Source organism: Corythoichthys intestinalis, chromosome 1 (genome assembly GCF_030265065.1).
Source record: "Corythoichthys intestinalis isolate RoL2023-P3 chromosome 1, ASM3026506v1, whole genome shotgun sequence".
Lineage (NCBI taxonomy): Eukaryota > Metazoa > Chordata > Actinopteri > Syngnathiformes > Syngnathidae > Corythoichthys > Corythoichthys intestinalis.
Genome location: NC_080395.1, coordinates 4593006 through 4616189, shown reverse-complemented (window position 1 = coordinate 4616189; position 23184 = coordinate 4593006). Strand labels below are relative to the sequence as shown.

The 23184-nt window shown below is 41.6% G+C and overlaps 2 protein-coding genes across 2 annotated transcripts in view; one reads left to right on the top strand and one right to left on the bottom strand.

The window, feature by feature from the left end:
- Positions 1-21318, top strand: LOC130920719 (NACHT, LRR and PYD domains-containing protein 3-like). Its single transcript, XM_057844118.1, has 10 exons — positions 1-259; positions 9582-11406; positions 12540-12710; positions 15947-16120; positions 16459-16632; positions 16968-17141; positions 17676-17849; positions 18951-19124; positions 20252-20425; positions 20499-21318. The coding sequence occupies exons 1-10, from the start codon at positions 4-6 to the stop codon at positions 20509-20511; spliced, it is 3309 nt and encodes a 1102-aa protein (XP_057700101.1). The 5' UTR covers positions 1-3; the 3' UTR covers positions 20512-21318.
- LOC130927757 (uncharacterized) overlaps positions 17563-23184 on the bottom strand; it is a 29385-nt gene continuing 23763 nt past the window's right edge. The window contains exon 19 of the mRNA XM_057853762.1: positions 17563-20827. Coding sequence (XP_057709745.1) covers positions 20683-20827 — 145 coding nt within the window. The 3' untranslated portion in view covers positions 17563-20682. The remainder of the gene's footprint in view (positions 20828-23184) is intronic.

Here is a 23184-nt window from a genome sequence, read left to right as displayed (position 1 = left end):
AGGATGGCTCTGGACAGCGGACGTAGGGATCTGCTGTGGAACACGCTGAGGGAGCTGGGGGAGGATGACTTTGAGTCCTTCAGGTTCCACACGGGCCTGCCTAGAAGCGTGCGTGAAAACACCTGCCGTGAGTACATTGCTGACAAGCTCTTGATTAAGCACGGTGAGAACACTCTGGATGAGACCGTCAAGATTCTGGAGAAGATCGAGAACAACGATTTGGCCGAGAAGCTGCGCAGTGACATGCTGAAAGTTAAAGGTTAGTCCCCGACACAGCTTCCTGTGGTAGAAAGCAGGTGATTTGAAAACCGTTGAAGCTAAACATGAAACGACCCGTAGCAAAAACTTTGTTGCTCATCTATTTCCCAATCTCAACTCCTGAGACATAACCATTGCTTCTCATTATGTGATCATTTGTTGCTGCTCTGTTGCTCCTAAGAGGCCCTTTAGGAACAATAGACTTTCTCTTTATCATCTGAGACATATCTGAGAATGGTGAGATCTTATCGAGAGCTCAACAATCGCTCTTCCTCATCTCATTTATTTCTTTGGAATGCATCACTGGAGCAATAGATGAGGTCTTTTTTTTTAGGTCATTTTGAGCCACACATGAGAAACATGAGAAATGATTAGGAATTAAAAATAAATCCTTAGTTCTTAAAAAAAAGTCATTGATCAGTGTTAACAGTACATTGATTTTTTTCAGCACATGACTGCAGTTTATATGAATGAAAACAGTTCACTTAAAGTAGAAATAAATGACATCATAAAATTAAATCGCTACTCCAACTAATCATTGGCGTGGTGTTTGTACAATGAAAGGAGTCTCCACATCTCAAAGAACAGGAGCGATTTCTCTCATTTCAACCCTTAACACTCTGAGCAATTTTTTTGAAATTAGGGTTTGATTTTACTATGCATATTTATAAACCACCCTCCAAAAACGGTGCCTTGTTGCATATATTTTAATCTTAAATCATCAATCGTCATGAACTTTCTTCCCCCAGATTTCTTACATTTTAGAAAGTGTCATCACCAGCTAAAGTCGAGCAATTTCACATGCCAAATATGGATAATCCCAAACATTGCTTGATGACTGATAAACAATAAATCTCAGTAAGGTTTTGACAACTGATCATAAAAATGGAACATCTTGGCTTCGATTTGACATACTGCACATCGAGGTTGAGCAAATGAGCACGGAGTCATTTACATTCCAAAAATGGCACTTTTTGACAATAGTTTGTAAACAAGCCACATTATTGTCACGAAACTTGAAAAGTCACTCTTTCTATTCATTTCAATGAAATGAAACGTCATCTTTTACATCTGGGAGGGGTCTGTTCATACCTCCGGCTCCACCTCTCACCCTCTCAGCCCTTGGAGCTAGTGCTGTATTGGTCGTGAACGATTCGTTCTTTTTGGACGAATTGTTTGGAGGAATGAGACCGAACTAATCGCCTCCTGCACTGATTAGTTCTTAAGGAAGTTGGGAGTCGGGACTTGCGTGGGAGGGAGTTGCGCAAGCGGCAGCGTCTGACATCGCGCACGACCAATCAGAGTGTCTTAACCCCCGAGGGTTTTATTTTTTTTGTATCAGAGAATGTCGGGTGTTGGTTGGTTGGTCCGTCCATCCCATGCCACTCAAGCGCCCGAAAACAACGCAAGCGGGCACGGTTAACGTAGCAATTTGTCTCAATTTTCTTAACAAACTAATGAGAGTGAAAGGCGACATTGCCAAGAGCAAACAATTATTTCTCGTCAGCATTTGACGTTCTGAGATGAGGGGACGACAGAGGAACTGAGTGGATTATTTATTTATTAATACCAGTGGAAAAAAAATGATATTTCAATCCGATCACCACCAGGGACTCTGCTGAAGAAAGTACACGTCCAGGCCAAACACACATTCTCCCAGTCCTCTTCTGGAACATCCAAATGCTCTCTAGCGGACCGCAGACGGGGCTGGACGTGTACTTTCTTCAGCAGGGGGACACGTCTGGCAGTGCAGGATTTAAGTCCCTGGCGGTGCATTGTGTTACTGTTAGTAGCCTTTGTTATTGTGGTCCATGCTCTCTGTAGGTCATTCACTAGGTCCCCCCGTGTGGTTCTGGGATTTTTGCTCACCGTTCTTGTTGTCATTTTGACGCCACGGGGTGAGGAGGGAGTTGAAAGTCTGTGTTGCCCAACGACAGCCCCAAAACATCACTGCTCTAGAGGAGATCTGCATGGAGGAATGGGCCAAAATACCAGCAACAGTGTGTGAAAAGCTTGAGAAGAGTTACAGAAAACGTTTGGCCTCCGTTGTTGCCAACAAAGGGTACATAACAGAGTTTTGTTATGAACTTTTGGTATTGACCAAATACTTATTTTCCACCATTATTTGCAAACAAATTCTTTAAAATCAAACAATGTGATTTTATGTTGTTTTTTTTTCCCACATGAGGTTTACCCAAGTTGACAATTACAGACCTCTGTAATATTTTCAAGTGGGAGAACTTGCACAATTAGTGGTTGACTAAATACTTATTTGCCCCACTGTATATGTTATCGAGATCATGCACGAGAAAGTCCGTGCGCCCCCGCCCCAATTCCCCCCAAAAGGAAAATGTTAAACCTTGTCCTAAATCAAAATGCAAGAAAGAGACATAACTTTGATCCCATAGAAATATGACAGACGACACGGAAGCGCTCCATTGCTATTGCAGTGCGGTGGGGAGTCAGACCGGGGCCGGATGTATGGGGGGGCCGGGGTGGGCACGGCCCACCCAGACGTGAGTGGTGCCCACCCAATCAAAATGTCGGTGCTCTGTTGTGCATAAAAGATTGATGGGTTTTGTGATTGAATACATGAGTTTTATTGCTTTTATGTCTAATTGGCATCATTTAGTGGACGCCTTAATTTACTGCATCTCATGCGCACTTTATTTGAAAGAAACTGCAACACGGAAGTGTCGTTGTTCGGTAGAGAACCACACACGACGACGGCCGCAGTCAGTTCGCGCCGTCTCTGTGACCACTTTGCCTTAAATTTGAGGTTGCATCGCCGGTATGTATTGTTTAAATGTGTTTAAAACCATAAATATGTGAACTGTGTGTACTTCAGTGCAAAAAGGTGAGACATTCACTTAGCATGAAACTTGTGATATGCTAATTACCCACGAATGGCGTACCGCACGCAGGCTATTTTTAGACCGTGACGTCGCATCGTAAAACGGAAGTAAAGCCGAAGTGGGACATTATAGACTCACCCTCGCATAGACTCAACGTAAAAAGTGCTACTTTTCACCGGTAATCTTTCAAAAACGAACATGCCGATCACGCATTGCTTTTTTGGAACTTGTAGAAACGACTCTAGACATTACGACCATGAAGGATGTTTTCTTCATACGTTCCCGGAAACCAAAAACTCGGGAGGAAAAAATGTGAAAACCAAATCAACTTGCGCGGACTTTAACACCGGCTCGGCGAATCCATTCACGTTTCATACGCAGTGAACATTATGTTGGGTTGGCATGGTCTTTCAGAGGACAAATAGGTAAGCCATTTTTATATTTCTAACTTAGTTTTTTTGCGTAACGTGCCTTACTGCCTCTGTCTGACAATGAATGACCTGAAAAGAATTACAATGGTATCTGACTGCCACTGTTACCGTTTCTGTTATATATATAAAAAACAACAACTTTAGTAAGGGGGAAGTGTAAATAAATTATAGGATTAAGATGTGTTATCAATGAAAAAATTCAAAGTGTTCTTTGGCTGTCACTGAGTAGCATTTGCGATCGCTACACAAAGCTAACTAAATTACCCCCAGGAACGGTAAGGGACGTAGGACAACCAGAGGATATATAAGAAAGACAGGGCTGATGGTAAAGGATAGCTTGTTGAAACCGGAGAATGTCATTGTCAGTCGCGTCGATAAAAAAAAAGCTAAAGCTATGCCTACGTCGGCTCGTTTTTTTCGTCTTTTTCAGCCTTCGACACTAAAGCCATCTTTTTACCTGAACATTTTTATGTTGTTCCACATCTATGCCAGTCAATTTGGCACCAGGCACATCATTTTTGGTGAGAATTGGTAGGTTTAGCGCTGTAAACATCTCCTTCGTACACGATTTCCATTCATTTCCTATTAGGGACAAACGGTGGCTTGTCCTAGCTTTGTCCCATCTCAGCAACGGTAGCTAATGCCATGAATATTAATGAGCGGAAGTGACGTGTTGCTTCCGGTACGCCATTAGAAGGTCGGCAAAATGGTGTCTCGGGCGCTCTGCTAATTGTTTATTCATATTTTCATATGCAGTTTGCTACAGATAGGGCAGTACATATGCGATTTCATTTATTGTGCATATTTTGATTGAGTTGTTTTGTCTGTTTTCTTTTGTTTCACCCTTTTGAGTGTTAAAGGGTATGAAAATGAAAAGGGGGTGTGAGACATCAATAGAACCGTTATGTGCCAAGATAACAAATACAGTGGTACCTCTACATACGAAGTTAATCCGTTCCAGGACCTTGTTTGTAAGTCGAAATGGTCGTATGTCGAGCAGGATTTTCCCATAGGAATACATTATAATTCCATTAATTCGTTCCACAGCCCAAAAACCTGCACTAAATCCTTAAAAAATACTGCTGGTGCTATTACAAATGGCAATTACACGTAGCAAAACAAATAAATTATAAATCAAAATTGGAATAATGTAATAAAAAGAATAATAATAATTCCTGTAATAGTGTAACGAATCGGGTTCTAATAAGGCGGACGTTTTTTTGTGTACCTGAACGCACCGCGGGGCTCACGTGCCAGAAACAGACCGGTGAGCTTGAGTTTCACTTTCACTTTGAATGTTCTCTTGAGAACACCATCATTTGAGGCAGACAGCAGGCGTTTTGTGTTGAATAAGTTGTAAAAGAAATTATGAAAACGTGGCGAAGCTGGCGATTTCTTTGGAGACAATAAGAATTGTCAGCTTAATTTATAAAGACTGGCGAACGATGGTCGGAGGAGGACCGTGGAGATGTATTGTTGAGCCATTTCACGGATGCCCACCCCACGCTCATATTTTTCTGTCATTTGCATCTTCATTTCGAAGGTGAGCATCAACTTTTTCCTTGTTTCACCACCTGTACCAACCTTTTCTGAAACCTGTGTTGATTTGTCACACAAGAAAATCCGCCGTGCATTCGTCTGCGGTGCTGCCATTGTCGTCGTATTTCGAGCATGTCGTCGGATGTAGAAACAAATGGCGAGTCAAATTTTACGTCGGATGTCGAAAAGTTCGTGTGTCGAAGCGATCGTATGTAGAGGTACCACTGTATTGATAAAGTTAACAAAAAAATCAATCACATTAATGAGCAATTATGGAAAATAGATCGAAAATGACGAACATTTCCGAAAGTGTTCCGGAAACAGCCGAATGGGGCGGAGACGTCATAACAAGGAAACAAAAGGTCCAGGCGGGTGTCATCGTTGTTTCTCGACGAGAGAGTTGCGTTCGTGTTTTATCAAAAAATCACTAAAATGGTTCAAACCTGTCATGCTATGTGGTTTACAAATAGCCATTTGTCGCTATGTAGTACCCATGAGTTCCCGAACGCGAGAAAAAGAGCTGGACTATGCAGACAATGAGTAAAGTTCGTCCACTCCACTGCTGGCAATTCCTTTGGATCGTTTATCCAGTTATCAGCTGCGACTTTGTATGAGCGGATTTGCAGGCCAATACACACTAATTTTAAGTCGTATCGCCTCCTCGCGTCTTTCGGCAGTGACTCGTGATAATAAGTCATGTTTAAGAAGTTTTTATGAAAAAAAGATGCAAAACACAGCTGAAATATATGAATTTCAGACAACGTTTGTCTACGGAAGTTTACCTGTGCTTGTCTCCATCTCAAAATGGCGACACGTTGCTATGCATGATGACTTCATCGTGACATCACGCCGAGTGCGAGAATAAGTAGATAGATGAATGAAAAAAAACAAAAAACAAACCCCCAAAAAATTAATGCTGCCTCAACGGGACACAAGCCAGTGTCCTACTTGCGCCGGTCCCAAGCCCCGAGAGGGTAAAAAAAAAAGCCTGCATTGGGGGTGCCCCCTCAAGTTTTCTTGGTGCCCACTCTGGTGGGTAAACCTAGATCCGGGCCTGAGTTAGACGAGGCAAAAAAAGAATGATATTGTCCGTCACTCACTTCTGAATCTACAACGAGCGGCCAATGAGGAGCCTGCGTGCAAGATGGGGAGGGACCAGGCAATGTCATTTCCCGTTCAGTTATATTGCTAAGCGATCTTTGGTCATTCGTTTGAAAACGTCACTTCCCGTTCACTAACTGAATTATTAATTTGGGCGGGCGTTGGTGGGGAGATGAGGGGTGCGAACGATTCGGTGAACGATTTGTTTGAACGAGTCTTTTTACTGAACAAACCGGAATGGATATCCCGTCACTACTTGGAGCTCTTGTCATGTCATGTCATTTCCTGTTTTATTTTGAAGGCTTCACCCTCCTCGTGTCTGCGTACTTGCCCTTCCTCTGGTCACCTAATCACCTATAGAGCCTACCCACGTGACGTCACAACTCACGTGGTACCGCCCACTTGTCCGTCAAAACATAGTGTTAACCTGTTACGGCTACGTACATTTCTCCTATTTACGGCGTGTTTTTCTGCTCCCGAACATTAATAATCAAAATGGTGAAGGCGTGTGTGGCAGTTGGTTGCACTAACAGAGAAGATGGACGGAGAGACTTGAAGTTTTACCGTATTCCGAGGGATCCAAAGAGCAGAGCGAAATGGATGGCTGCAATTCGACGTGAAAACTGGACACCAAAAAATCACCACAGACTATGTAGTAGTCATTTTATATCCGGTAAGATGCATTTACTATATATTTAGAGAGTTTTGGCCTGACAACCACAATTAAGATCATTGCTAGGCTAATCGCCGACAACATACGACGTAGTACGACATAGTTTCAAATTCAAGATGTTTGTGACTTCCCTTTCTTCCACCATCGTTATTTTTTGAATAATATTTAGCTGGTACCAAGTGAAAGAAACTGGCCTCGTCTACGGGGCTGACAAATAACCACAATTAAGATCATTGCTAGGCTAATCGCCGACAACATACACGTATGTATGTCGTGAGAGTTCTATCGCTAAACCATATAAACATTAAAAGCCTTAACTCCATTGACAAACGACATGAAATACATTAGACTTGACAGTGGATGTTAGCAAGAACAAAAGATTTTGAATTGAAAATTTCGTAACTCACCTTCCGAGCACAAGATTCCTGCCGAATTTTCGTGTACGAGGACCTGTTTCACCCAACCAGCAACGTAGCATTTATAAGCCTCCAAGCTCTTAAAGTTTTTCAAACTTTCGTGAGAATAGGCTGATTTTGTGTGGACAAGATAGTTGTACATATCAGGGTCAGGCAGAGACGGCGAAGGCAGCCGGTCAAAAATCATCGATTTAGGCATCAAATATGGATCTGGCGACTGTATAGAACGAAGCTTTTCCTCATAACGCCTTTTATGCAACAGATCCAGTGAGTTTGCGGCATCAGACAGCACCGGGTCTTCCATGAAATGCATTTTAAATTGCGCCATCAATTGAAAACAATGCTAATACAGAGTCGTTTTGACGGACAAGTGGGCGGAACCCTACAGCGAACACGTGGTACGTGGGTAGGCTCTATAGACCCTACTCACCTATGTCACAAAATGGGCGTGTCGCTGTTTCCGGCCACCATATTGTCCATCATTTTTTAGACCTATTCCCATTGTTTTCAATTAGTCGTTAAGTTTATAGAGCAATTCATGGAAGCCCCAGTGCTTTCAGACGCTGTAAACTCACTGGATGCATTGCATAAAAGGCGTTATGTGGAAAAGCTTAAGTCTATCCATTCGCCAGATCCATATTTGTTGCCTAAATCGATATTTTTCGACCCGTTGTCTTTAACGTCTCTGCCTGACATCTGCTACCCTAAAATCTACAACTATCTTGTCCACACAAAATCAGCCTATTCTCACGAAACTTTGAAAGACTTCAAGAGCAGCACTCTAAGCAACATTACCCCGTGTGACCCTTCCAATTTTCTCAAATGGCGACAATCAATAAATAAAAAAAGTTGACTGCGACGCTTCAAGGATAGGTGGATATTGTACTATTTCTTCAATAAAATCCGCAACTGTGTCTGCCTCATTTGCAAAGAGACAGTCGCTGTTTTCAAAGAGTTCGATGTGACAGGATATTACCAACAAGACACGCTAACATGTACATTACAGGGAAGATACGCAGCATGATAGCAACTTGAAGCTAGTTTAATTTCACAGCAGCAGTATTTCGCAAGAGCCCGAGTGTCGAAAGAGAACGCCACAAAGACGAGCTGTTGAAATTATGAATTTAAAAAAACTAATGCAAATGTGACACACAGAAGGGCTTGCTAAAGATTTTTTCAAATATATTGTTCTATGTAAATCAGCCAAGGTAGCCCCCCGCATTTTTACCACACCAAATCTGGCCCCCTTTGCAAAAGGTTTGGACACACCTGTTTAACTTCTTTCACTTGGTACCAGCTAAATATTATTCAAAAAATAATGATGGTAGAAGAAATAAGCATCTTGAATTTGAAACCGTATGTTGTCGGCGATTAGCCTAGCAATGATCTTAATTGTGGTTGTCAGCCAAAACCCCTCTAAATATATATTAAATGCATCTTACCAGATATAAAATGACTGCTACATAATCTGTGGTGATCGTTTGGTGTCCAGTTTTCCCGTCGAATTGCAGCAGTCCATCTAGCTCTCCTCTCCGGGTCTCTCGGAATACGGTAAAAATTCAAGTCTCTGCGTCCATCTTCTCTGTTTTTGCAACCGACCGCCACACACGCCTTCACCATTTTGATTATTAGTGTTAACGAGCAGAGAAACACACAATAATAGGAGGAATATACGTAGTGGCAATGCATTACAACGACGAGTTGACGGACAGCATGGCCTGGGGGCGTGGCTGTGACATCACGTGAGTAGGGCCTATTGTTTCCGCCTGTTCCCCATTACCTCCTGTGTTGCCTTAGTTTCCCTTGTCCTGTGCAGAAGTGTCTTTGTACTCAAGTAAGTCACAGCAGCCTTTTGTCATAGCTTTCATAGTAATCCTCTATATCTATCCTCCATTTGGAGCGCTTTGTGTTTATAAATTTTGATCATAGTAATCCTGACTTTGTCCTCTTTTTGGGGCATTTTATGTTGTTACCTTTCCTCCCTTTTTGGAGTGCTTTGTGTTTGAAGTTTTTTGTTTCTAGTCATCCTGACTCATTCCTCCGTTGAAGCGCTTTCTGTTTGTACTTTTCTCATCCCCGCATTTCGTCGGAAGAACCTCTGTTTTCAAAATAAAAGTTTTTTGCCCGAAACTCTGCAATTGCTCTTAAATTGCGATTAATTAATTTTTAAGCTGGAATTAACTCGATTAAAAATTTGAATCGTTTGACAGCCCTAATAATAATGTAACTTCATAATCTGTCAATAAATATTTAGCTGTGGAATGGAACTGTTTTGTCCTAAACTGCTGTCACTGCTGCTTTCTTGCAGGCGCCGACTTCTCCGTCCACGATGACGATCAGATTGCCATATTGAAGACGGAGCTCCAAGAAAACCTGCGGCGTTTATACAGGTTTGCTTCTGAGGGCAACACCGAGCGCTGGCAGCAGCAGCCCCTGGAGGACGTCTACACGCAGCTAGACGTCACCTACGGGGCAGACGTCAGCCCAGACGGGCGGCATGAGGTCCTCCAGATGGAGACGTGTGCCGCCGCGGCCAAGCAGTCTATCCTGCCGTGCGATATCTTCAAAAACCATGATGGGAAGACCCGCCCGATACGCACACTTCTCACCATTGGCTTTGCAGGAATTGGGAAATCCTTCTTGGTTCAAAAGTTTGTGTCGGACTGGGCCAGCGGTAGTACTAACCAGGACGTGGACTTCATATTTCCTTTCACCTTCCGCGAGTTAAACATGGAGAAAGGGGAGAGATTTACGTTGGCTGAGCTGATCCAAACTTTTGTCTGCGGAGACAGGCACATGAGCGAGAGACTGAACAATATATTTGTCGACCTGAAAACTTCTGGGAAACGGGACTTTGAAAGCAGCGGGATCAAGATCTTGTTTATCCTCGACGGACTGGACGAGTGCAACTTCAAAATCGACTTGAAGAAAGTGAGGAAAGTGGAAATGGATATGAGGGAAAGCTACCCGCTGGAGGAACTGCTGGCCAATCTCATCAATGGGAAGCTGCTTCCCTGCGCCAGGGTTTGGATCACCACGCGGCCCGCGGCAGCCCGCGACATCCCCTCCGACCTCATCGACAGCAGAACAAAGGTGCGAGGATTCAGCGATTCCCAGAGGCTGGAGTACTTCAGGAAAAGGTTTCCAAACGAGGAGCGCTTCATTGAGCACATTCGGAAATCTCGCACCATCTTCATCATGTGCCACATTCCCATCTTCTGCTGGCTCACCGCAACAGTTATTCAGGATCATTTGGACAAAAGGAAGGAGGGAGAGCTTCCCACAACGCTGACTTACATGTACTCAGCGCTTATAGGTCTTCACCTGCAAAACTTCAAGGAGAGAAATACAAATAAGTACATCCCTGACGTGAAAGCGCTCGCCAAATTGGCCTTTGAACACACCATGAATAACTGTCAGATCTTCTACGAGAAGGACCTGGCGGATAGCGGTTTTGATTACGGCCAAGCTGCAAAACACTCCGGAATATTCACTGAGGTCTTTAAGGAGGTCCCTCCGCTCAGTAGAAACAAACAGAAGATGTTTCAGTTCATTCACCTGACCATCCAAGAGTATCTGGCTGCACTGTACGTGATGATGAGCCTCTTCCACGACAAAAAGAATGTACTGGATGGTTCAGGGCGGGAAGAAATTTTCATGCCTGTTGAGGAGAAGACAATCACTGTGGTCCACAAGTCAGCTCTCCAGAAAGCCTCGGAGAGTGAAGGAAACCTGGACCTATTCCTCAGCTTCCTCTTTGGCCTTTCCTTGCCTTGCAACCAGGAACTAGTGGGGGAACTGCTGAAGGCTCCTCAAGGCTGCGGGCAAAGCAAGTCAAAGACAGTCGAGTTGATCAAGGAAAGGATCAAACAGAACACTCCAGAAAAGAATGTCAAATTGTTCTACTGCCTAAACGAGCTGAAGGACGACTCCTTGCTGAAGCAGATCCAGTATCAACTAGTTTCAGGTCGTTTGTCCAGGCGTCAAATGTCAAATGACATGTGGTCGGCTCTGGCCTTCTTCTTACTTACAGACGACAAAACCATGAAGTCCTTTGATCTGTTTAGATACAGTCCATCGCGATTGGGGCTCGAGAAGCTGCTGTTGGTGGTCAAGGCCTCTCAAAAATCAGTGTAAGTTCTCTAAAGTGAAGTAAAAGTGCGAAAAACAACTACAAATTACGAAACAAAAATCATAAAACAGATGAATTTTAAAATAAAAAAACGAATGGAAATCACACAAAAAAACCAAATGTAAAAAAATTGCTTTTAGGAAAACGTGACAACAAATCTGAAAACAAAACAAAATGAACTCATTCACTCCCAAAGACGTGTTCATAAATTTTTTGGAACACTTTAGTCCGCGACCATTAATGTATAGAAACAAGAATTGATGATCTTCAACCGCTTATATGTAACTGAAGAATGGAACAGAATAGAAAAACTTTTCATGATGAAACATAGGAGTATACTTGCTCTTTTTTTAAGTTTGTTAAGCCATCAGACACAGTATTCTGTGGTGCTTGTCAGATAAGCCAAAATCATTGCAAATGAACAAAAGGCGATGGTTTCTGAAAAATGTCTGGGAGTGAGTAAGTTAAGAAACCGGAAATGGTTGGCACTGATGGCAAGGTTGACTCGTGGCTGTTTGGATGATAAGAAAGATAACTTTATAACCACGTCTATTGCTACTTTTGAAGTAATAATGACAGTGTGATTCATTGCAAAGACTTCATGCTATTACTCGATATGAACACATTTAATTGCTGCCTAACCCTAATTTCAATGTGTGTAATGCTCCAACTAAGTCATTGACATAAGTAAAGACGGTAAGAAATTGCAAACAAAAAGCTGTGTCAGTGTAACAGGTTTACCTAAAGTTCATCCTGAAACAGTAGGAAATTCAACATCTTGAAAAATCTCAAATGGGTCAAAATTTGGGTTAAATCCAATCTATAATCTTGAAAAAAAAAAAGAAAAGAAAAAGACTACAATTCAGCCATCGTGGTTGTATGAGATGAACGTCCTTCTTGACGACATCCAAAACAAACACTGCGTCCATCCAGCAGAAGTAATGTCGGTGATATTATCACGGGAAAATAAAATGCATAATGTCTTTGGATTTTGTCATTTGCTCTTTATTTTGTTGTTGTCTTGTTTTGTATCTTGACATAAAATCTATTATTATTTTTCAAAGCACCATACTAAAGTCAGCAGAAGTTAGGTTTGGCTCACTCTCATGACTTCCTCCTTCCTGTATTCTCCAGTCTAAGACACTGTCGCCTGGACAAAGGCAGCTGTCATCTGCTGGCTTCCGTTCTCAGTTCTCCATCCAACCTGAGGCATCTGGACCTGAGCTCAAACCATCTGTCTGACGAGGGGGTTGAGATTCTCTCAAAAGGACTGGCCAGCCCACACTGCAACTTAGAAGTCCTCAAGTAAGGAGCTCTTCCACTTAGAAATCTACCTCCAGTTCGTAATCTTCCGCGGATACGGTTGATTTATCTAATGAATCACTGCTGCTACTAGCCAAAGTTAAGGGTCAAAATATAGAGAAAGCGTCTTCAGTCCCAGTCTTGCAAGATATTGCGCTGAACCCAATCCGTTTCCATTTTATCCTATTGTTCAAAGTATAGCGGCCGCGTCAGTGCTCCGGACTGTCTGCGGACCATGCGTCCCGGAGCCCGCCGGATGGGTTTAGGCTATTTTCTATTTTTGCCAGAGATGTATCCGTCAAAATGGGCGGCGCAAGGCCTGGAGTCAACAGCCCAGTTGATTATTCACGGTTAAAACACCTGCGAACATGGACAAAGAGCCCTTCATCATGGAGGTGGAAAGTCACTATGGGATTTATGATGCAGCAGATCATTTTTCTGTGAGAGAATTTTATTCATGCTTAAAACACAACCATTACACATTATGTTTTGTATGCTTTTGTTATGCTTGCATGAGAACATTCTAGCATAAAGAACCTGTTTGAGTGTGCCTTCTCATGGCCTTGACTACTGTAGACTGTATCACAATATGCCCAAATATGGACTGTTATGTTCCTGTGTTTTTCAATATTGCCTGAATGAATACCAGGGAGGACTGTGGTTTCTTATCTTCGTTCTAGCCGGGACCGGTGTTCAAGGTCTCAGCTCAAAGATGTTTTTGTATGGAAAAATACCCAAGTTTGCGAGACGATGAGTTTCGTTTCTTAGTAAGTTTCGGTTTTGTTTCTATGATGTCAATCCATAAATAGAGGAATGCCCTGCATTTCTCTTTTGTCCGCATGCAGAGAGGCGCTTCGGGCGTGGCTCTGTGTCTGTACCCGAGAGCTCTTGTACCTAAAGTCTTCGAAGAAAATCAATCCATGGTTGGGGTCGTATTCATTTCTCTAATTCCGCTATCGAGATAACACTTGGAGTTCAAACTTGAGCTTCCCTGACATTTTCTAAGACAACAATAAAAAGGAAGCTGCATGGTGTCCACAGCAGAAGCTATGAGGATGGATGTTGAGTTATTATGCAAGTTATGAAATTTAAAACAGAAATAGTGTCACAAACTCATGATAAAAGCAAAAAAAAAATCGGGAAAAAAATTGTTCAGTCAAATCAAGTGCACCTCTATCTCTGCTTCTCTGATGAGTACAGACTCCGTGTGTTTGTCGTGGTTTTTAATGCCACATTATCATGCGCGATTACGCGAGAGGTCACGACGGGACGGAGTTGCCGGACCGCAGCTGTGCGCAGCCGGTATGTTTTGCCAATTTTTGACATACTGCGGAGCACGCTGTCAACGCGGCTGGTATATTTTGGCCCGAGGGAGACATAATTTGACTTTGAGCAGAACCCTCATCAATTTCACCAGGTTCCTTTCCCGACTTCAGGAAACTATCTCATTTCCATTCCCCCCCAAATTTTTTCCCGTCACGTTTACATAATTTTTCATCCCTCAAACATTTAGTTTCATGCTTTTTAAGGCCTGAATTTTCACAACATCCATTTCATGACTTTTAATGCTTTTTAATCACCCGAATAAACCCTGTATTAGTCAAGGAAAAGGCAGACACGACTGTAATGCCTTTGTGTTAAAATGATAAAAAAATTACTAAGTTAATAAGTTAGTTAAAATTTTATAAGGCGGAAAACACTCATGTGACTTGAAGTTCCGCTCTGAGAGCCCCATTTCGGCCAAATTTCAAAATTGTCCGATATGCATGTGCATGTACATCATTGGAAAGCTTAAAATCTACATTTTTGGGGGCGAGATTTTGGACGGGAGGGCTTTTTTTTTTTTAAATGCCCTCCCGTCCAAAACCCTATCTAGAGGTGAGAGCACGCGAGAGCAGAATTACAGACGCCATGACTTTAACAAGATATTATCGCGTACTTATCTTGTTTCCATCCAAAAACTCCATGTCGCATGTATCACTGAGTGTCAAGACACAGCTGGATTTTGGGGGGATTTTATGGTTGCAACAAAATCGCAGACATCAAGGAGTGGTCGAGATTTTCTTATTCATATATTAACCCTTTTAAACTTTTTTTTTTTTCATTTTTTCTTTGTTTGGATTGATTATTTATCATCTAACATGTCAAGGAAAATGCAACAGTAACAAAATCGATACAATTCAGCGATAGTTATGAGGTAGATATCCATGACTTTTTAACAGACGCCATTTTTTTCATTGTGACGTAATTTGTTTAAGTGTTTAAAATATGCGAGTAATTTTTTAAAGTCGTTTTTTTTTTAAACAAAATATTAAACATCAATGAATAATTCCAAGCTAAAAATGAAAGAAATTTTGAATAATAAATATAATTACTTGCCTTGTTTTCATGACTGGGTTAAAACAAAAATGGTTGCGCGACGTCTGTAAACGCGGGTTTTGAGGGTAAAAATGCCAAATTAAAAGTAGTTCGGGAGCTTAATGCGCCATGAATCTGCTATGGCAGCATATAGACATATAGTTCTATCAAACACAACAGTTGTTTTGGCTTCAAATACAGCAGTTTCTTTTAAAGAGGAGTGCAAGAGCAGACACTGCTTTTTCAGTCTTGTCTGTGTTTTCCGCCATAAGTTAGTTAAAATGTAAATATTGTTGTCCAAAGGTTTCATCTGAAAAGCGTTGGGAGTGAGACCTATCCTTTTCCAGTGAATGTGCATTTATGCCGAGGGCCAGAGCATCTGCCGCAATTAGTGATCTGTGACGCCAACATTTTCTCTTTTCAAGCATGTTCCTCAGCGCCTGTGAGGCTTAAAAGTAACATCGACGAACTTGCTCTGCCAGCTAAGCCTAGGCTAACCTTCGTCTTTTTTAAGTTTTTCGTTTGTATATTGAGTTTGAAAAATATATTTTTTGTTTGAGGCGAACTTTTTCACTATCCATTGATTTCACTGAGAGATTCTGTTGTGTTTGTGCTAAGCTACTCACACGTAGAAGATATTACATTTTGAATGTATTCATTTGTATTTTAGTTACCAACAAACAATTTGAGACCTCCGTAAACCCAAGAAAAGTACGCCTTGTCTCTGGAGAGTTTCATTTTTTGGTTCGCTGCGGCTGGCTGTAGAGCAACACATGTCACGTGTTGTGAGGACAGCACAACGATGTTACTTTCAGCAGAACCTTCATCAGTTGAACCAATGTTCCATTTTGGACTTCAGGCAATTGTCTCATTTGTTGCAGTCTGACACACTGCAAGATCACCAGTAAAGGATGTGTTTCATTGGCTGAGGCTCTCAAGGTAACCTCCTCCCATCTACAAGAGCTGGACCTGATGTGGAACAAATTGTCGGATGAAGGGGTTGAGATCCTCTCGAAAGGACTGGCCAGCCCACACTGCATCTTGAAAATCCTCAAGTAAGGAGTCCTTCAATTCATAATCTTCAATGAATCCGGTCAACTAACAAAAAGAATCACTGCTGCTGTTAGCAGCAACTGTAATAAATTATGTAATTAAAAAAAAAAAAAAACGTCAAGTTTACCAAATTTTTAATGCCTCAAACATGGAGTTTAATGCTTTTTAAGGCCTGGATTTTCACAAAGAAACAGTTAATGAGTTTAGATCCTTTTTAATGACCTGCATCAACCCTGTATTAGTCAAGGAAAAGGAAGACACAATGTTACTTTCAGCAGAACCTTCATCACTTTAAGCAGTTTCCCTTCTTGACTTCAGGCAATTATGTCATTTGTTGCAGCCTGTTTGACTGTGGGCTCACCAGTAAAGGATGTGTTTCATTGGCTGAGGCACTGAAGGTAACCTCCTCCCATCTTCAAGAGCTGTACCTTAGCTACAACGATCTGTTGGACAAGGGGGTCGAGATGCTCTCGAAAGGACTGGCCAGCCCAAACTGCATCTTAAAAGTCCTCAAGTAAGGAGCTCTAACAGTTCCTAATCTTCCATGAATCCAGTCAACTAATCAAAAGAATCACTGCTTCTGTTAGCAGCAAGTCTTATAAATTATGTAATACAAAAAAAAAAAAAAAAATCCTGTCAAGTTTACATCATTTTAAATGCCTCAAACAAGTAGTTTAATGCTTCTTAAGGCCTAAATTTTGACCAAAAAAAAGTTAATGACTTTAAATGCTTTTGCACATCAACCCTGTATTAGTCGAGGAAAAGGTAACAATGTTACTTTCAGCAGAACCTTCATGACTTTAAGCAGGTTCCCTTCTCGACTTCAGGCAATTATCTCATTTGTTGCAGGCTGTCAAAGTGCAAGATAACCAGTAAAGGATGTGTTTCATTGGCTGAGGCACTGAAGGTAACCCCCTCCCATCTTCAAGAGCTGGGCCTGACCAGGAACAATCTGTCGGACGAGGGGGTTGAGATCCTCTCGAAAGGACTGGCCAGCCCACACTGTATCTTAAAAGTCCTCAAGTAAGGAGCTCTAACAGTTCGTAATCTTCCATGGATCCCGTTAACTAATCAAAGGAATCACTGCTGCTATTAGCAGCAACTTTCATCATTTATTTATTTTTTTTAACAGTCAAGTTTCCCTAAATTTTCTTTTAGGGGGTGGCACGGCTCAGTAGTAGAGTAGCTGTCCCCCAACTCAGAGGATGTGGGTTCAGTTCTCTCCCCTGATGAACTCACTTAAGTATCCTTGAGCAAGATATTGAACCCCACATTGCTCCTGGTGCTGCGTCACCAGTAGGTGGATGGCTTTGAGAGCCTTGAAAGGTGGAAAAGCGCTATACAAGTGTAACGGCATTTTTAATCCTTTTTAAGACCTGAATTTTCACCCCCCCCCCCCCCCCCCCCCAAAAAAAAAGCAGAGTTTTAATGCTTATTATTGCCCCTTATCAAACCTGTATTAGTCAAGGAAAAGGGAGACACGATGTTACTTTTAGCAGAACCTTCATCATTTTAAGCAGCTTCCCTTCTTGATCTCAATTATCTCATTTGTTGCAGGCTGGTGAATTGCAATATCACACAGCAAGGATGCATTTCATTGGCTGAGGCACTCAAGGTAACCCCCTCCCATCTTCAAGAGCTGGACCTGAGCAAGAACAATCTGTCTGACGAGGGGGTTGAGATCCTCTCGAAAAGACTGGCCAGCCCACACTGCATCTTAAAAGTCCTCAAGTAAGGAGCTATAACAGTTCGTAATCTTCCATGGATCCCATTAACTAATCAAAGGAATCACTGCTGCAATTAGCATAACTAGAATCAATTATGTAAAAAAAAAAAAAATCCTGTCAAGTTTACATAATTTGAAGGGCTTTGAAACATTTAGTTGAATCCTTTTTAAAGCCCCAATTTTCACAAAATCCATTAAATGACTTCATGCTTTTTAAAGACCCGCATCAACCCTGTATCAGTGAAGTAAAAGGCAGACACAATGTTACTTTCAGCTAGAGGCGCACGATACTTATCGGTCCGATAAAAGGAATTATGACGTCATCCCAATAAATCCGATAATATATGTTATCGGACCTATTAATATTTTTAAACACAGTGTCTGATTGGGATGTGTGCGTTTCCACTCCTGTTTTGCCAATATGAAGTTTTATTCCTGTTTTAGAGGCTGCATTTTTCCTTCACTGAGTTATAAACCTTACTATAGCAATTAGCAAATGTTTGCACATTACAGTGTTATGTCTACAAGTTCTCGAGAGGTCTTTTGGTTATCGATTTGTAATTGCCAGGTTAAGAAAGTTGTTTCATGGACCAAGACGACAGAAGTCTCCTCTCCTGTTGCAACAAATGTTTTATCTGCTGACAAAGCACAATACCTGTTGGGTTTATGTCTGTTAAGGATCGGTGCTCATTGTTCAGGGGAACACATCGTCAATGATATTGACTGATTGATTGTGAGTGACTCAAATTATTTTTATTTGAAAACATTGAGATGGACAGTTTTTTTTAAGTCAAAACTGTTCTTGTCTTTGTTTTGTTCAATATCATAATGTTCATGTCATGAACATTCTGGTACGGTCAAAGGCAAATCTATGCTTAGTCAACCATTAGTATTTTTGACCTACCTTTGTTCAAAAACTCAGGTGAATATACATAATACATATACAAAATTGTATATATATTATCGGATATCATATAGGTATTGGCCTTGAGGAGCCGGAAGTTATCGGATTCAAAAAATGGATCTCGTGCACCCCTACTTTCAGCAGAACCTTCATCACTTTAAGCAGGTTCCCTTCTTGATCTCAATTATCTCATTTGTTACAGGCTGCACAACTGTGGGATCACCCATAAAGGATGCATTTCATTGGCTGAGGCACTCAAGGTAACCCCCTCCCATCTTCAAGAGCTGGACCTGAGTGTCAACAATCTGTCGGATGAAGGGGTTGAGATCCTCTCGAAAAGACTGGCCAGCCCACACTGCATCTTAAAAGTCCTCAAGTAAGGAGCTATAACAGTTCGTAATCTTCCATGGATCCCGTTGACTAATCAAAGGAATCACTGCTGCTATTAGCATAACTAGAATCAATTATGTAAAAAAAAAAAAAAAAAATCCTGTCAAGTTTACATAATTTGAAGGGCTTTGAAACATTTAGTTGAATCCTTTTTAAAGCCCCAATTTTCACAAAATCCATTGAATGACTTCATGCTTTTTAATGACCCGCATCAACACTGTATCAGTGAAGTAAAAGGCAGACACAATGTTACTTTCAGCGAGAGGCGCACGATAAATATCGGTCCGATAATAGGAATTATGACGTCATCCCAATAAATCTGATAATATATGTTATCGGACCTATTAATATTTTTAAACACAGTGTCTGATTGGGATGTGTGCGTTTCCACTCCTGTTTTGCCAATATGCAGTTTTATTCCTGTTCTAGAGGCTGCATTTTTCCTTCACTGAGTTATAAACCTTACTATAGCAATTAGCAAATGTTTGCACATTACAGTGTTATGTCTACAAGTTCTCGAGAGGTCTTTTGGTTATTGATACGTAATTGCCAGGTTAAGAAAGTTGTTTCATGGACCAAGACGACAGAAGTCTCCTCGCCTGTTGCACCAAATGTTTTATCTGCTGACAAAGCACAATACCTGTTGGGTTTATGTCTGTTAAGGATCGGTGCTCATTGTTCAGGGGAACACATCGTCAATGATATTGACTGATTGTGATTGATTCAAATTATATTTGTAATTATATATTTATCATAATTTTTTGAAAAATGAATATGGACAGTTTATTTGGAGTCAAAACTGTTCTAGTCTTTGTTTTGTTCATTATAATAATGTTCATGTCATCATGAAAATTCTGGTTCAGTAAAGGCAAATCTATATTGAATCAATCACTGGTATTTTTGACCTACATTTGTTCAAAAACTCAGGTGAATATACATTGAAAAAATGTACATATATTATCAGATATCATATCGGTATCGGTCTTGAGGAGCAGGAAGTTATCGGTATCGGTTTCAAAATATGGATATCATGCACCCCTACTTTCAGCAGAACCTTCATCACTTTCAGCAGGTTCCCTTCTTGACTAAAGGGAATCATCTCATTTGTTGCAGGCTGTGCTACTGTGGGATCACGAATCAAGGATGTGTTTCATTGGCTGTGGCTCTGAAGTTAAACCCCTCCCATCTTCAAGAGTTGAATCTCAGCAACAACCAAATAGAGGAAAAACAAAATAGGGTTTTATTGGAGATCAAGGAGGATCCCAGCTATAGCCTGAAGACTGTCAAGTAAGATCTAAACAATGTTGCTTATCAGAGTGTAAATTCATGTTCAATATCTATTGTTTGTGTCTTTCTTCAGATTTAACGACTAGGAATAAGAACAACGTTTGGTCCTTGGCGTCAAGAAGGGCGAGTCATTCCAAATGTTCATTATTAGAAGACGTCGAATCCATTTGGTCTCCTTCAGATCTAGTTTGGTCTCACGTACTCTCTGACGATTGCTCGAGGACTAGGTGTCGGCGCTACGGGCAAAGCGGCCTCGCTCACAGAATTCGAGGAGGTCGTCGTCGTCGGGTTCTTTGCAGCCACATGGAGGTGGAGTTCAACGACGTTCCCACCAAACTGCTGGCATTTGTTTTCATCCATTTGTACTGAGAGGGGCTGTCCAAAAGGATTGGACTATGAGCACTGTCAATGACAGCCAATAATTTCAATAAGTATCCTTTCAAGGGTTAACCTTTTTTCACAAATTTAAAAAACAATGTCATACGTACACTTGAAATAGTTTTGCTCATTTTGACATAGTTGTTTTGAATTTGATCATTTTCACTTCTTTGTGCAATATGTTGTTTTGCGTTTTACTGCACTCATAAATAAGCATTCAAACGCTGCATGGACCATGTGTTTATGTCCATATTTCCATCCTTTCCTGTCCTTTTTCAAAACCGAAAGCACCACCAAAGAGCCGTTGTGGGGTCAAGAAGGACGGACGTAACGTGAAAAAATTGCCGAGCGAGGCGACGGCCGGTTGGATTGAGCGAGCGACTTTGAAACGTGCGGAATGAATCAAAAACTAAATTCAGCGCAAGCTTATGCATTATTTCATCAGCTTATTCTCCAAACCCTTTGTATATTAGATATAAAAATGTTAGATTATACACACACACACATATAAGTATGTACAGTGGGAAGAACAAGTATTTGATACACTGCCGATTTTGCTGGTTTTCCCACTTGCAAAGCATGTAGAGGTCTGTAATTTGTATCATAAGTTCTCAACTGTGAGGGACGGAATCTAATACAAAAAAACAGAAAATCACGTTGTATGATTTTTAAATAATACATTTGCATTTAATAGCATGAAATAAGTATTTGATTCATCACAAAAATCTAACTGAATATTTGGTACAGAAACCTTTGTTTGCTATTACAGATACCAAAGGTTTCCTGTAGTCCTTGACAAGGTTTGCACACACTGCAGCAGGGATTTTGGCCCACTCCTCCATGCAGATCTTCTCCAGAGCCTTCAGGTGTCGGGGCTGCTGCCGGGCAACACGGACTTTCAGCTCCCTCCATAGATTTTCTATCGGGTTCAGATCTGGTGACTGGCTAGGCCACTCCAGGACCTTAAGATGCTTCTTACGGAGCCACTCTTTAAATGCCTTGGCTGTGTGCTTTGGGTCGTTGTCATGCTGGAAGACCCAGCCACGACCCATCTTTAGGGCTCTCACTGAATGAAGGAGGTTGTCAGCCAAGATCTGGCGATTCATAGCCCCATCCATCCTCCCCTCAATACGGTGCAGTCGTCCTGTACAGAGAAGCAGCCCCAATAAATGATGTTTCCTCCTCCATGTTTCACAGTTGGGATGGTGTTCTTGGGGTTGTACTCATCCTTCTTTTCCCTCCAAACACGACGACCCGGATTTAGACCAAAAAGTTCCATTTTGGTGTTGTCCGACCACATGACCTTCTCCCATTGCTCCTCTGGATCATCCAGATGGTCAGTGGCAAACTTCAGACGTGTCTGGACATGCACTGCCTTCAGCAGCGGGACCTTGCGTGCGCTGTAGGATTTTAATCCATGATGGCGTAATGTGTTTCCGATGGTTTTCTTTGAGAATGTGGTTCCAGCTCTCTTCAGGTCATTGACCAGGTCCTGCCGTGTAGTTCTGGGCTGATCACTCACCTTCCTCATGATCAGTGATGCCCCACGAGGTGAGATCTTGCACGGAGCCCCAGAACGAGGCAGACTGACCATCAACTTGAACTTCTTCCATTTTCTAATAATCGCTCCAACAGTTGTTAGCTTCTCACCAAGCTGCTTGCTTATTTTCCCATCCCACCTTTGTGCAGGTCTATTAATTTATCCCTGATGTCCTTACACAGCTGTTTGGTCTTGGCCATTGTGGAGAGGTTGGAGTTTGCTTGTTTGAGCATGTGAACAGGTGTCTTTTATACAGGTAACAAGTTCAAACAGGTGCAGTTACTTCCGGTAATGAGTTTAGAACAGGAGGGGTTGTTAAAAAAGAACTAAGAGCCGAAATATTTACTAGTTGGTAATGTATCAAATACTTATTTCATGCAGTTAAATACAAATTTATTATTTAAAAATTATACAATGTGATTTTCTGGATTTTTGTATTAGATTCCGTCCCTCACAGTTGAAGAGAACTTATGATACAAATTACAGACCTCTACATGGCTTGCAAGTGGGAAAACCAGCCAAATCGGCAGTGTATCAAATACTTGTTATCCCCACTGTATATATATATATATTAGGGCTGTCAAAATTAACGCGCGGTAATTAATTTTTTAAAATTAATCACGTTAAAATATTTGACGTAATTAACGCATGCATGGGACGACCTACTCATGCATTGCCGCAAACAGATTAAAATGGCGCCGTTTTATGTATATTGGGTGCAAAGAGGCAGAGACAAGTGAGTGGAGTAAACTCCTGTACAAAGAGCCGGCTCTTTGAAGTGAACGATGAGTGCCGCCCATTCGTCAGAACACCGGCTCTGTCATTTTCCCTCTCTCTCTCG